At 34.1% G+C, this 13,321-nt stretch overlaps 1 protein-coding gene across 1 annotated transcript in view; it reads right to left on the reverse strand.

Annotated features, from left to right (window-relative positions):
• Positions 1 to 250: 250 nt before the first annotated feature.
• The window catches only part of TRHDE (thyrotropin releasing hormone degrading enzyme), a 392,491-nt gene continuing 379,420 nt past the window's right edge, over positions 251 to 13,321 (reverse strand). Inside the window, exons 18-19 of the mRNA XM_019455116.2 lie at positions 13,082 to 13,163; positions 251 to 7,593 (exon numbers count right to left, since the gene is read on the reverse strand). Of these exons, the coding sequence (XP_019310661.2) occupies positions 7,450 to 7,593; positions 13,082 to 13,163 (226 nt within the window). The 3' untranslated portion in view covers positions 251 to 7,449. The remainder of the gene's footprint in view (positions 7,594 to 13,081; positions 13,164 to 13,321) is intronic.

A 13,321-nucleotide genomic window follows, 5' to 3' on the forward strand; every position in this document is an offset into this window, starting at 1 on the left:
TTTTTCTTTTTACAATATTGTATAAATACATACTTCTTTATTCTAGCTTGAGTATGTGCATAGTTTTGGAAAAGTCCATGTCAGAAAAGAAAGTGACCTTTTTCTTTTTTCATGGACCTCTACAATATGTATAGTCTGAATTTTAAAAATGGGTTCTTAAGTGAAAACAGAAGAATAAAAAAGCAGAAGGTATTATTTATCTTGGCCTTGCCTACACATGTCAGAAATTAAGACAGTGATGAATTACACATTACTGTACAAAATTTTATTGTCAGAGGCAAAATTCAAATTTGTTCTGTTTAAAATACAGAAGACAAATTTTCTCACTTAGAAAAATCCATTTTGTTAGTGCTTGGTTGTATCGGAATAAAAACTTCATGTTGAATACATACTGATTCAATTTTTAATGAATAATTTTAAAGTCATACCATAGAAAACATTTATCTGCTAAACTAACACAAATTTACTTATTTGGTAAATGCTCTAGTAACTTGTATTTACTAAAGGAACAGTTACTGTTTCATTTCTAAATCATAAAATATTAGAAAGAAAGAGTTTCCTTTTGGCGTATTTTATATAAGTTTGTCCATTTGGGCAATGGCTTTATGAAAACGAACTTTGTTGCTGAATTAATTCAAGTTTATTAGAAATAGCCCACATACTATTTTTAAAAGATTATCTGGTGAATTCAGTTGTATCCAGTAGCCACTTATGAAAGCTCAAAGGCAGAATGTCTCGTCTTGCTCCAAGTAACTGGACAGTGTGTTTCATAAGCTTCATAGAACTAATGTGTTTCATTTTATAGTCTGAATTTGTTTTCAATGACTATCAAAATGTAAAGGGACTAAAATATAGCAAATGAAAATGGCAAGTATATTCATACGTGACAATGTGCAGGTAGCATTTAAAAAGGTAATTTGAGATTACTATTAAACCATAGTTTAGAAGGTAGAATACATTTGAGGAGGAATTCATTTGAAAAATATTTCGTACTTGAGAAGTGACAGATAATAAACTTATTTTAAATAAAAATGAATAAAGAAAAATTAATAATGAATGTTCTCACCCAGTAGGTCTTAGGTTATGTGAAGGTGGGAACAGAACAGTGTCCAAGAACAAACGTAATATTGTGAACCTAGTAGGGGTTAAAAGGACAGCAACCGAATGATTAAGTTGGAAGACAAATGCACTGCACATTCAAGGCAGATGTTCTTTACCATAATATCTGCTATAAAACATTTCACTCTCTCATTTACTTACATGACACAATAAAAATGTGTGCGATTAGAAGTAAGTTGACCTGTGCAGAGCTAGGTCAAAGCAGTTATCTTAAAGTGTATCCACGCACAGCAGGCCAATGGAAAAGGTAACTTGAAGTAAATTCAGCAGCTGCAGTCCATCTACACAGTACCAGGCAGAAAGAGAGAAATAGTTCCCTGATCACTAAGCAAAGACTTCTGGCTAGACTAATAGGTCACCTCTACAAGCAGGACAGAGGTTTAACCTTATCTTTGGGTCCACTGGTAAAGAGCTTTTCAATCCATCCTCCCTTTGTACTTATTTTTCAAGGCTCGTTGTTTGCATTATCTAATTATCTGTTATAGCTTAAAACCCTGGGCGCCTCGGTGGGTCATTCGGTTAAGCGTCTGACTCTTGGTTCCAGCTTGGGTCATGATCTCATGGTTCCTGAGATTGAATCCAGGGTCACGTTCTGTACTGACAGCATAAAGCCTGCTTGGGATTTTCTCTCTCTCTGTCTCTGCCCCTACCCACTCATTCCCCCACCCCTCTCAAAATAAATTAAAAAAAAACTCACTATGCAACACACTAATGTAAAGTGTTTTGATGAAAACTTTTATAGGCCATATGAAGTAACTTTGTTAAGAAACGAGGGTCAACCCAGAATGCATTAACATTTTTTTCTCAATTTAGTCAGTGACAATGAAAAAGTAAGCAGTATTCAAATTGTCTATAGAGACTGGTCTGTATGGATAATCATTATGTTTCCATGCATGTAGGAGGCAGATTAATGACTGATTTGAGCCATGTAAGGCTTGGTTTGCAGGGTTTTGAATCCCACCTAATACCTATCACCAGTTATATAAACTGATCCCAACCCTTAACCGTCTCCCCATTGATAAGTTGGAACTAATGATATTTCAGTTTAGATGAGATGATGTCTATAAAGTGCCTGGCATTTCATAGACACTCAAATTTTTGTTCTTTTCCTATATTTTACCTTATTTAACATTAATAACATTAATATAGCTCACAAAAAATTTCAGAAAAAATAAAAGATTGGATTTTCCTTTTTTCTTAGTGCATTAGTACATGAACTGGGAATGTGCAAAAGGTAGGCATCTTCAATGTCCTATCCTTAAATTACTAAATATTCAAAATAAAATCCCTTAATGTACTATGTTTCCAAAATCTGAATAAAATCATACTGCCTGCTAATAGGGCCATTTGTGAAAAACTTATCTTAAAAATAAAATGCAGGGGCGCTTGAGTGGCTCAGCCAGTTGAGCATCTGAATCTAGTTTCGGGTCAGGTTGTGGTCCCATGGTTGTGGAATCAAGCCCCGTTTGGGCTCTGTCCTGAGCGTGAAGCCTGCTTGAGATTCTCTCTCTCCCTATGTTCCTCTCCCCTCCCCTTCTAAAAATAAATAAATAAATAAATAAATAAATAAAACAAAATGCATATATTTATACATATGCAGTATACTTAAAATTAGAACATATTTTCACCAACTGCTTATTCTTAATACTTAAGACTCTTTAAAAACTTTTTAAACTTTGAAATAAAATTTTATAAAATCAAATTGAAAATAAAAGCCTCTGGAGTTCCCTTTTGTTAGTATTTTCCTGAATAGAAACTACAATAAATGAAATATTTTAATAAAAATTCCTTATTACTTCAAAGCAATAGAACTAAAGGTTACTCTTATTAAACTAAAATTTAAAATTCTAGAATATTTTATAAGAACATTTCTGTACTCAAAAGTTCCCACATACTAATTTGAACAAATACATTATTGCCTCTGATAAGAATTGTTGAACCTGCTTTCAAGAATATATGATTAACTTAAAATTAACACATTGTGAATATACCAATAGTATGTTAAAAGCATTTTTAAAAACTTGAACTACTTTTCTAGGGTAAACATTCTTCCTGTAACCTACTGATATTATTAAATTGCTCAAATAACTTTTCTTAAAGATAAATTCTATCCCAATTGATATCCTAATTATAAAGTTTAAACCATGTAGTTTTATTATATTTTCTAAACATTACACATTTTCTGTAAAACACAACTAAGTGCTGTAAACCAAACATTGAGAAGTACCCTAAAAGTTTTGAAAACTAGTGTACAAAAATACTTGCATTATCTATATCTAAAAATAATTTAGTTTTTCTTCGATAGAATGTAATTATATTTCATGTTTGCTCTTATTCTGATTGGTTCATGATTTATGTTTGTTTCATTTATTGTAATGTGAATTCTGCTCTTCCCTCCCTTCCCTTCACAAAGTGCTTTGTGAAATAAAATGTGTTCAATAAATATTTGATTAAATTGAATTTTTTCCTATATAATTAGCAGTGTCAAATGATAACAACCTGGCCATGACTTCAAGTAAAAGAAGAAAACAAAACAGGTGTAGGAATCTTAATTTCTCATTCTATAAACTTTTACTACTCCTTTCACATGTATATGTGGTTACCTCATGGTCATCCTGAGAATAATGGAGGTATTTTAGGTCTTCAATTTCTTAGAAAAAAAATCCTTAAAATTCTAATAGCCAATAGATTTTAATTAAATATATCATTGTAAACTTCTTTAGGAATTCCTTTTCTGCATCTAATCCAGGACTGCAGTGGCACAAACACTGTTTTTTCACAATTCAGTCTGCATAGATTTATAAACATTTTACCGAATATTATTTTCACTGATTTAGATGGAAACCATTTTATCTGTGGTCTGACCATCTGTTACTACAGATAGAGCCTTTCAGAGAAATTTGTGTAAAAATAAAGCAAATTATCACCATTTTAAAGTCATATTTAAACAGTAGTCACTGAAAGATAATAAAAGGAAACTATAATCAATGAACCATATTTTTGTAACAATATTGGGCTGCTTGTATGGACTAAAGTGAATTGCTGATGAACATTTCACCCAGTTGTTTGAATCATGCAAATTAGAAACACAGACTTTGAAAAATAATATAATTACTGTAGACATATTTCGTCACATATTTTAATGCTGTTTCTGGTATTAGGAAAATCTCCAGCTAATGCAACGGATAGAAGTATTTCAAAAATGCCTTTCTAGTTTAGTGGTAGGAAGGTTTCACTGAAAGCCCAAGGTTACTGTGCCTGTTCCCCAAATAACAACTGTATCATTTTAAATGGTTCACATTTCTACTCTGAACCTCAGTTTTCTCATCAGACTATCAGGGCTAACATAAGTTATTATGTTTTTGAAAGGAGCCAAATTAAACAGCATGTGTAAAGCTCTTTGAAAATGAAATTCAATTTATAAATACATTCTAATCTGAATAAGCTTGTAAGATATTTAAGTTATATTTGTAAACAGTACTGCCACAAAAAGCCCAGTCCTATAATATAAATTATCTTAGAGATAATATAAACCAAAGTCAGTTTAAACTGCAGTTAAAATCTGGTTATTGAAACTCAGGAATAAGCCTACAATTGTAGATAGTAACCTTAGAGGTTGTGCTTCTCTACTTTTTTTTTTCATCTTAAAGATTTTAAGAAAATCTTAAGGAAAAATGTGTAAAAATGGGGAAAAGTTTTTATTTACAAGTTAGTTAGTGATATTTAATATTCAGTATGGTAAATAATTTAGTCCTGTCTAATTGGAACCAAATTTTGCTGTGCTACATATATTGGCACAGTAATATGGTAAGCCTAAGTACTGAACACTTTCAACAGTTTGTTATTTCATGCATATATAGGATTTGTAAAGCATACAAAGAAGAGAAAAAAGATAAAAACTCTATGTAGAAAATAGAATTTTATAACTACATTTTACAGAATATTCCAAGAGATATCATTGGTCATTTTATTATTTTGAAAATATTACTTATTTAAACAACTAAAAAACGTTAAAGCCTGATATAATCTTCAACATTGGAAAGGACAAATTATTGAAAAATATGTAGAACAGAAATCCCATCTCAATGCCATTGATACTATTATACCGTTTAACAAACATTCTATGAGGTATTGAACATTGCACATAATTTACACATTTAGGATTTGACATTGTAGCTAAATCAGTTGTTCAAGGCCACTAAAATACTGAAAGAGGATTGAGATTATTAACAGTGGGGAGGAAAAAGAACTATAAAAGCCTTTCTAACTCAAATCTGGAAATATGATTTCGCTCAAAAGAATGTCACAACTAAGAATTTTCAATAATTCATGACACAAAATAAGACATCCACCTCTAATTTTTTATCTATTTATCTCTATTACATGAATCCAATGCTCATACAGTACATGTTTTGGACCCTTACAGCAGTGTGATATTTATTGTGGTCATGTCTCAGAACTTGTCCCTTATGGAGTTTACATATGTGTAAGTACTAGTTAAATTACATGACTTCTGATAGGTGGGACGACTTTTAGATTTAATGCTAAGTATTACTATGTCTCACTAAATCCACATAGTGTATTTAAAATTCACGTGTTTTAATTGAATGAAGTGCTGAAAAATTTAGGTATGAGTAATAGATATTAATTGCTAAAAAGCTAAAATTCAATTTTAGGTGATACTTGCTCAATGGATTAGGAAATTGCTACTTTTTATTAAACTCAAAATAAATCTATGACTCTGGTTTTAAAACACCTATTTTTTTTTTTCCCAGTGTTCAGTGACGATTAGAATAGCTCTTTCTCAATAATTTGCAAGGAGACGTGGAAGAGTGGAGAACCTCAGGAAAATAGAAAGCGGTCCACAAACTTTTAGCTTAGGTCCAGTAGTTGTGCTGGTATTTTATAACGGCCAACTTAAAATATGTTCATTTTGGAGCATCTAAGCAACGTTTGGAGAGCTGGCCTACTGGGTGAGAATGCCATGTAAAATAAGCACTTGTGTTACATAACACACAGCCATGAGAAGGGCTACTTAAAATTCCCTGGCGGAAGACAGCTGTCAATGCCAAAGGAAGAGCTTTGCTCAAGGAAAGTGACTTTCATCGGAACGGACGGCACAACTGGCATCAAAAGTCATTAAATGGTATCAGACGTACTTGAGGTGCGGTCACTTAACGGAGGATTAGATCGACACAGACACAAAGACCAACACACACGAGAGAATTTTCAACCCTCTGGACCACCCAACATGAGATGGAAAAACAAACAAGATGGAAAAGAAACACCTTCTCAGCGCTGAGAATTCTTAAGTGTGCACAATTGTTTGATGCAATGGGAAGTTTGACCAAAATGATGACAGAATCCATATTTAGGATACGAGGCTGCCACTTTAAAGAATTAGAAGAGTGTTTATACATAAATTTTGTTTGAATTCATTTTCACGTAGTAGAATAGACCACTGTTCAGGAAGTAGATGAAAAAATCTATAACAGTTGAGAAATTTAGTCAGGAAATTGTCATGAAGAATAGCGTTGAGATAAATTCTTTTAAGCTTTTTCAAAGTTTGCATAAGTTTATAAAAAGAGATAAAGTTTCTTTGAAGAGATCCTTTGCACAAGTGCAGTGTGCAACATACTATATACATACAGGGTTTCCCTATGTACATATACATATGCATACACTATCTATATGCCTTTTTAAACGTATACACAGCTTTAACTCGAAGAAAATGAGTTAGTAACACAGGAATCATTGCAAGACAATCCAAGTGCTGAAATAAGTGACACTGATCACTTCAAGGGCTGTTTTACCTCTCACATCCACCAGGACTAAGAATATAATTCCTTTTTAGTTTTTCTTTCATCGCAACACTGATTGTCATAGATAATCTTTGTGCTTTTGTATAATGCCCATCCTGGATGTAACAGATATTCACGTACAACATTGGACATTTTAAATAAGCATGCTGAACACAGGCAGGACCACACAACCATGCACAAAATATTCTGAATATGTTTTTCCAAACTGACTGTAACATCAACATGCACCACTATCATATTTGGTCCTGTACAGCAAGGAATGTACAGCTGAAGCAATCATGGCTAGTTTCACTTGCAAGAGTTTCTTTAGAGAAGAACACCCAGTAGAGAAACAAAACAGAATGAATGAAACAAACAAAAAATCCCCCAAAACCAAAAATTAAAAAAAAAAAGTCCTCCCACACGTTAACACTGAAAATCTGGCCATTTTCCACATAGCATATTTTCCTCATTCCATATAAAGCAGTTTTCTCCCAAAATTCTGAGTTGAATTGTTATAATAGAGCTATTAGTGTCTCAGAGCTTTTCCCAACCACTGGAAGAGCTCATCCTGATAGAGCATTTTCCAGCGCACATTGGCTTCAACGGTCTCCACAGCTCTCAAGAAAGAGGCAGCAGCTACTCCATCGTAATTCTTCATGAAGTTCTTCAGCTGAAAAGAAACATTTTAGAGTAGTAAACATACATGTCTCAGAGAAACTCATGGCCAACATATATAAACAAGATTGTATGTGGAACAAAGTGCCACCACCCCTACAGAAGGCCTACCTAATACGTGAAGCAATCTTACTAACAAAATGAAATATAAGAAATTGCATCCATTAGGTGTGAGGTAGTTTCTTTTGGAATTGGAAGGAAAAAAGAGTGGACATTACAGTTCAAAGAGCTCTGAATTCAGCTTCTTGTTTCATAGACAAATATTAAAAGAGATGTGTTTATATTTCCATATATGTTGAGGGGATTGTGGCAAAGGCTAGTTTTAATTATGAATCATATCCAAGGTACAAAATAGCCTTAAAAACTGAATATGAGGGTTAAAGTTCACTCTTTGTTGGTAGAGATAAAACTATTCCTTATTTTCCCCCAAATAAACAGTGTAAGCGCTTGACATTATCTTTGGTGGCAAGGGATTACCAGTTATCAGCTAGTGGAAAAAACTAATGATGCTATATGAAAACTGGACGGTTAATGACATTGCAATCACCTGAGTAACTCAACTTAGAAGGAATGAAGCAAGAATGTGGACTCATTTAGCTAGAGACGTTGAGCATTTAATTAAAATGTTATAATTTTAAAATGCATTGTTCTTCTTTTCATGGAAAGATTTTCTCTAGAGAGTTCACATATTCTGGGGATGTTTAGGGATTTTATTTCAAGATTAAATACTAGCAGTTTTTCTTTCTGTTTGATATATCTTAAAAAACTGGCAACCAACCAACAATCGCAATGCTAATAGGCGAATGTGAAAAATCAACTTGCAGCACAGAAACATTATGTGGTGTAATTAGTGTGGGGTGTGATTCATCACATGGTGGGTGCCACATGGAAGATATGCCAGGAGGGAAATGTAGTGCATCAAGATTGACTCAGGGACAGGGAGATATGGGGTGGGGAGGATGCAATTAAAATGGACTTTTTAATATCTTTCTGCGTTAATCTAGAAAGTGGTTCGCTGGTAGTTTGGTTTGTTTATGACAGCATTACTTTGATTACCTGATACGATGGGTTTTCTCAAAGTTTATCCTCTACTTTCCTACAAAGCCTTGTGCCCCTGCAGCATTAGCAGTAGGTAGCCATATCTCAGAGCTATGTCCTTTATAAGACTTCACAATCACTATGCTTTTATAACCAACATGTAAAATATCCAACACATAACAAAGATTTGTTGATGCTACCCTTAAAACTGATTTGACATTTTACCAAATTTACACATACTAAGCAGAAGAAGGGAAGACATTGGAATTCATTGAATATCTTATATATATATATATATATATATATGCCTGTAACATGCTCACACATATCTTCAAAGGAAGTTGAATATAAACATTTGAATCATATTTTTAAACTTTAACTGATTAATCCAATAATTCATTTGTATTGATGTGTTTGGACTCATTCAGTCAATATTTCTAAAGCAACAAATAATACATCATGGTCTGTTTTGAATTATATTTTATTATAAAAATATGTATATTGCCATGCATATTACATATGTATATTACAGTGGTATTATTTACGTAGTATATGTCAATCAGGAAAAAAATTATATCTACTCCTCTTGAAATATATTCTGTGCTATTACATACTTTCCTAGGCAGTACTAAATATGCCAGATAATGGTAAATGACCCTTTGGAAACCTTGATTCTGTGGAACATGCTCTTGGCCCCTTGATGAAATAGACGGCAAGACAGCCTGAACACATGAAGTAAAACTCTTAAGTCCTCCTCAAAGACAAACTATGGGTTTGAATATGAATGAGTTATTGACACAAAGAGTAGGTCAGATTACCCTGCAAAAGAACTATCAATAAAAAAATGTTAAGTGGTGGGTCCCCAGGGATTCATTTCCTAAATCACTATTTAAGTGCACTAAATAACTTCCTTCACGAGCTCAGAGAGCCTGAGGTAACTCATCTGAATCTTAGGAGTAGCTTATTCACCAGAACACATAAGGCCCAACTCTCCATAGCTGGCATAAATTGATCTCATACCCATATTCTTCCACAGCCTTTCTGACAAACGCATGGTGAGAACAGCCATCTAACCGGACCTGGGGTGTGATGATAGCACCTTCCAGACTCCTGCCTGACTTTATAGGGCCTGGAGTAGATGGAAGGCACTTGGCATTCCAGTTTGCTTCTTTCTGCAGCTCTTTGGTAGATTTTCTGCTGTTATTAGCTTTTATTGTTGTGTTTCCTAAATATTTATGCCATCTTGTGCTTTTATTTGAAAATGTTGCAAGTTTAGACATTTTTATAAAATAGCATTTAGTAACATGTCAGCGTTGTTTGTGCTTCCCGTTCTTAGCCTAAAATTTCTAGACAGGTTTGTTAATTTCTCTATTAGAAAACATTTTAATATTAAAAAACCTCTTATTTTAGGGTAACCTAGACCCTAAGCATCACGAAATAAATTATTTGGAGAGTAAATTACACAACATAATATACTCTCAGTGACTATATAAATGAATTGAAGTAGCTATTGCCCTATTATGAGGTTCATATTTTCAACATTAAAACTGTAAGTGGGGTGTCTGTGATGCACAGGATCTATGTTCTTCCCCAGCCGTGTTGTAGATTAGGTTCAAAAAGGCAGAAAAACGAGTGCTGGAGAGAATTGCTTAACAGACATTAGTATGAAAAACTGTCAAGGGCCTCCGTGGCTCCCTCAGGTTGTACTTCCATTAGTTTAAAATTAAGGAAATAACACACTGTTTCATGGAGAAATATTGTTCAAATTGCTGGAGCCATGTAATTAGAAGGAAATTGCCAGTGTCAGGTACGAGAATGCAGTTTTGGGGAAGGGAGTTCGGGACAATACACATTTCTTTACTGAATGCCCCTAAGGCTGATGGGGATCATTAAAATCTCAACTGAGTTTTCAGAATTCATAAAGATGCTGATTCCCTTTTGATCTAGATACTCTTGAAAATAAGAATATACCCTATCCAAAGGGAGCATATTGGGTTTTCTGTTTCTGAGGCTCATTGATTATGAGAGGATGAGTCTGGAATTTCCTAACCCCTTTTATTTTAATGAAAGGGGGTTATTAACAATACAAAGTAAACCCCCATACCACTCAACAACAGTGGTCCCCAATCTTAAACACAATGATTAGATAATGAAACTCTGGAAAAGCCTCAGGCAGCAGTTGTCCAACTAGAAAGTCAGCACAAGTAGCTAGATGGTGAAGGGATTCGTTGCTTATGCCACGGACAGTATTGTGAAGTTAGCTGCTTGCTGGATAATGGAATAAAAGCCACAATTTAGTTTCAGTTTTGAAACTGCACCTTTCATTATAGGGGTATCTTGGGACATTTCAAATAGCAATTAAATCAAATGGAAAAATATGAAATCCATGTGTGAAATAAATAAAACAAAGTGGTCGGCATATGATAACATCAAATTAATATCCATTTATTTTTTATTAAATTTTTTAATGTTTTTTATTTTTGAGAGAGAGAGAGAGAGTGAGCACATGAGTGGGGGATGGTCAGAGAGAGAGGGAGACACAGAATCTGAAGCAGGTTCCAGGCTCTGAGCTGTCAGCACAGAGCCTGATGCGGGGCTCATAATCCCAAACCATGAGATCATGACCTGAGCCAAAGTCAGATGCCCAACCAACTGAGCCACCCAGGAGCCCCAAATTAATATCCATTTAAAAGATGTTTTCTCAGAGTACGTGGGTGGCTCAGTGGGTTAAGTGACTGACCCTTTATTTTTGGCTCAGGTCATGATCTTATGGTTTGTGGGTTCAAGCTTTGTGTCAGGCTCTGTGCTAACAGCATGGAGCCTGCTTGGGATTCTCTCTCTCTCTCTCTCTCTCTCTGCCCTTATCCTGCTCTCTCTCTCACTCTCTCTCTCAAAATAAATAAATAAGCTTAAAAAAAAGATATTTTTTCATGGCCTGGGTATTACTGAAGCAAGGGAATTATGAAAGACAGTTTGAGGAAGAAGTGGGAGAGGGAACAGGTGAAAGGCTGCAAGAAAGGGGCAAAGGCAAAGACAGGAGAGAAGACAGGAGAAGGAAGGGAGCAAAAACAGAGAAGGACTAGGGGAAGGAAAGGGTGGAAGAGATTTTTCACTTCTGTGTTCGACTTCTCAGGTTGTGAGTAAATGAATCTTTCACTCACCAATTATTGAATATAAAATCAAGGAATTAAAAGTACTTCCTTTGAATACAGAGAAAATTGGAAGCAATCATTCATTCAATCGTTCTTTCTTTCTGTTTCATATGGGTATGAAAGAAGTCCTTCCCATTTAGCTTCCTTTATTAAAAAAAAATATAGTAAAACATGTGCTACGGCTTTCAAAACCAAATCCTTTAGGGTTGGGAACACATAGCAAGGATAAAAATTGAATTTCAAATCATTACAATCAGAGACTTAGCTTAGCTCCTAGTGTTGCAGGGATCCAAGTGAGTGAATAGGGGACAATCATACAACATTGGGCAATATTAGAAGATGTTACGGATGGTGCCAGGGTTGATGCTTCTGGGGAAATGCTGCTCAATATGATTATCTCTGGGTCATAGCCTCAGGCGTTCTGTCAGTGAGAGCTGAGGAAGCTATGATTCTCAATGCCAAATCTCAGCTATATTTTACAACGGAGTTGCGCAATGGGCGAAAAAGTGAAAAATGGTCGAAGCCCAGCTCATCTGAATCATTTCAAAGTATCTATATTTTTTGCTCCCTCCTACATATTTATTCCTCCCCATTTTCCACCCCTCTGTGTTACAAATGTGAGTTAATGGTCAAAAAAAAAAAAAAAATAGCTGATTTAAATTTCCATAGAAATAAACCAGATAAAAAAGGAAGGAAACATTAGATACACTCCAAACTGGACACTAATCCTTTAAAAAATTGTTTATTTTCATCAGTGAAATTCATGTGTAATCATATCAAGCAGAATTTTAAGCTATTAATCTCAAGATATATTGTCAGACACATTCTCTGTCACACATATGAATTCATTTTATTGAACAGACTAGATAGCATGAAGCATTATTATCACATCCAGTTATCTACTTCCTGTATAGGCCTGTCCACAAAGCAGTGAGACCCAAGTTCTGTACCTTAACACCAGCCTTGATCCTTTGTATCTAAATACTGAGTCATTGTGACAGGATAGTTTTGTTATTTCTAAACTGGGTTGTTCCTCAACTGATTGGATCAAAGATTTCTGGAGTAGAGTCCCCCAGTTTGGGAAACATTACATTTAAACATTTCTCGAAGGCATTTAATGTTTAATATAATAGAAATACGTTTGCAAATAATGAATTGAGTAAAGTCTTTAGCATGTATGTGTGTGTGTGTGTTTTAAAGAAATGGATATGAATCTGTTGAAAAAATAAAGTAAATGTATGCCTTCATATGTTTATAAAAGAAAAGCATTAGAACTCATATTAAAATATTTACCTCTTTGAGTTCACTTTCAGTATTAAGAAATTCTGTAACTCCACTAATGAGTTTAGAATTCATAAATAATGCCTCCCCATACCTGGAAAGATGAAAAAAAAAAGGCTTTATGTTAATATAGGCAGTAATTTAAGAAATATTACTCTAAAGATTTTTTTAGAATACTTTTCAAGGGCTCCATTTGACTAATGTTATCTTATTGCCATTAAGATCTCTAAACATTTCAAAGTCATTTCTCTG

Source organism: Panthera pardus, unplaced genomic scaffold (genome assembly GCF_024362965.1).
Source record: "Panthera pardus isolate Hobbes unplaced genomic scaffold, ASM2436296v1 HiC_scaffold_6, whole genome shotgun sequence".
NCBI classification, from domain to species: domain Eukaryota; kingdom Metazoa; phylum Chordata; class Mammalia; order Carnivora; family Felidae; genus Panthera; species Panthera pardus.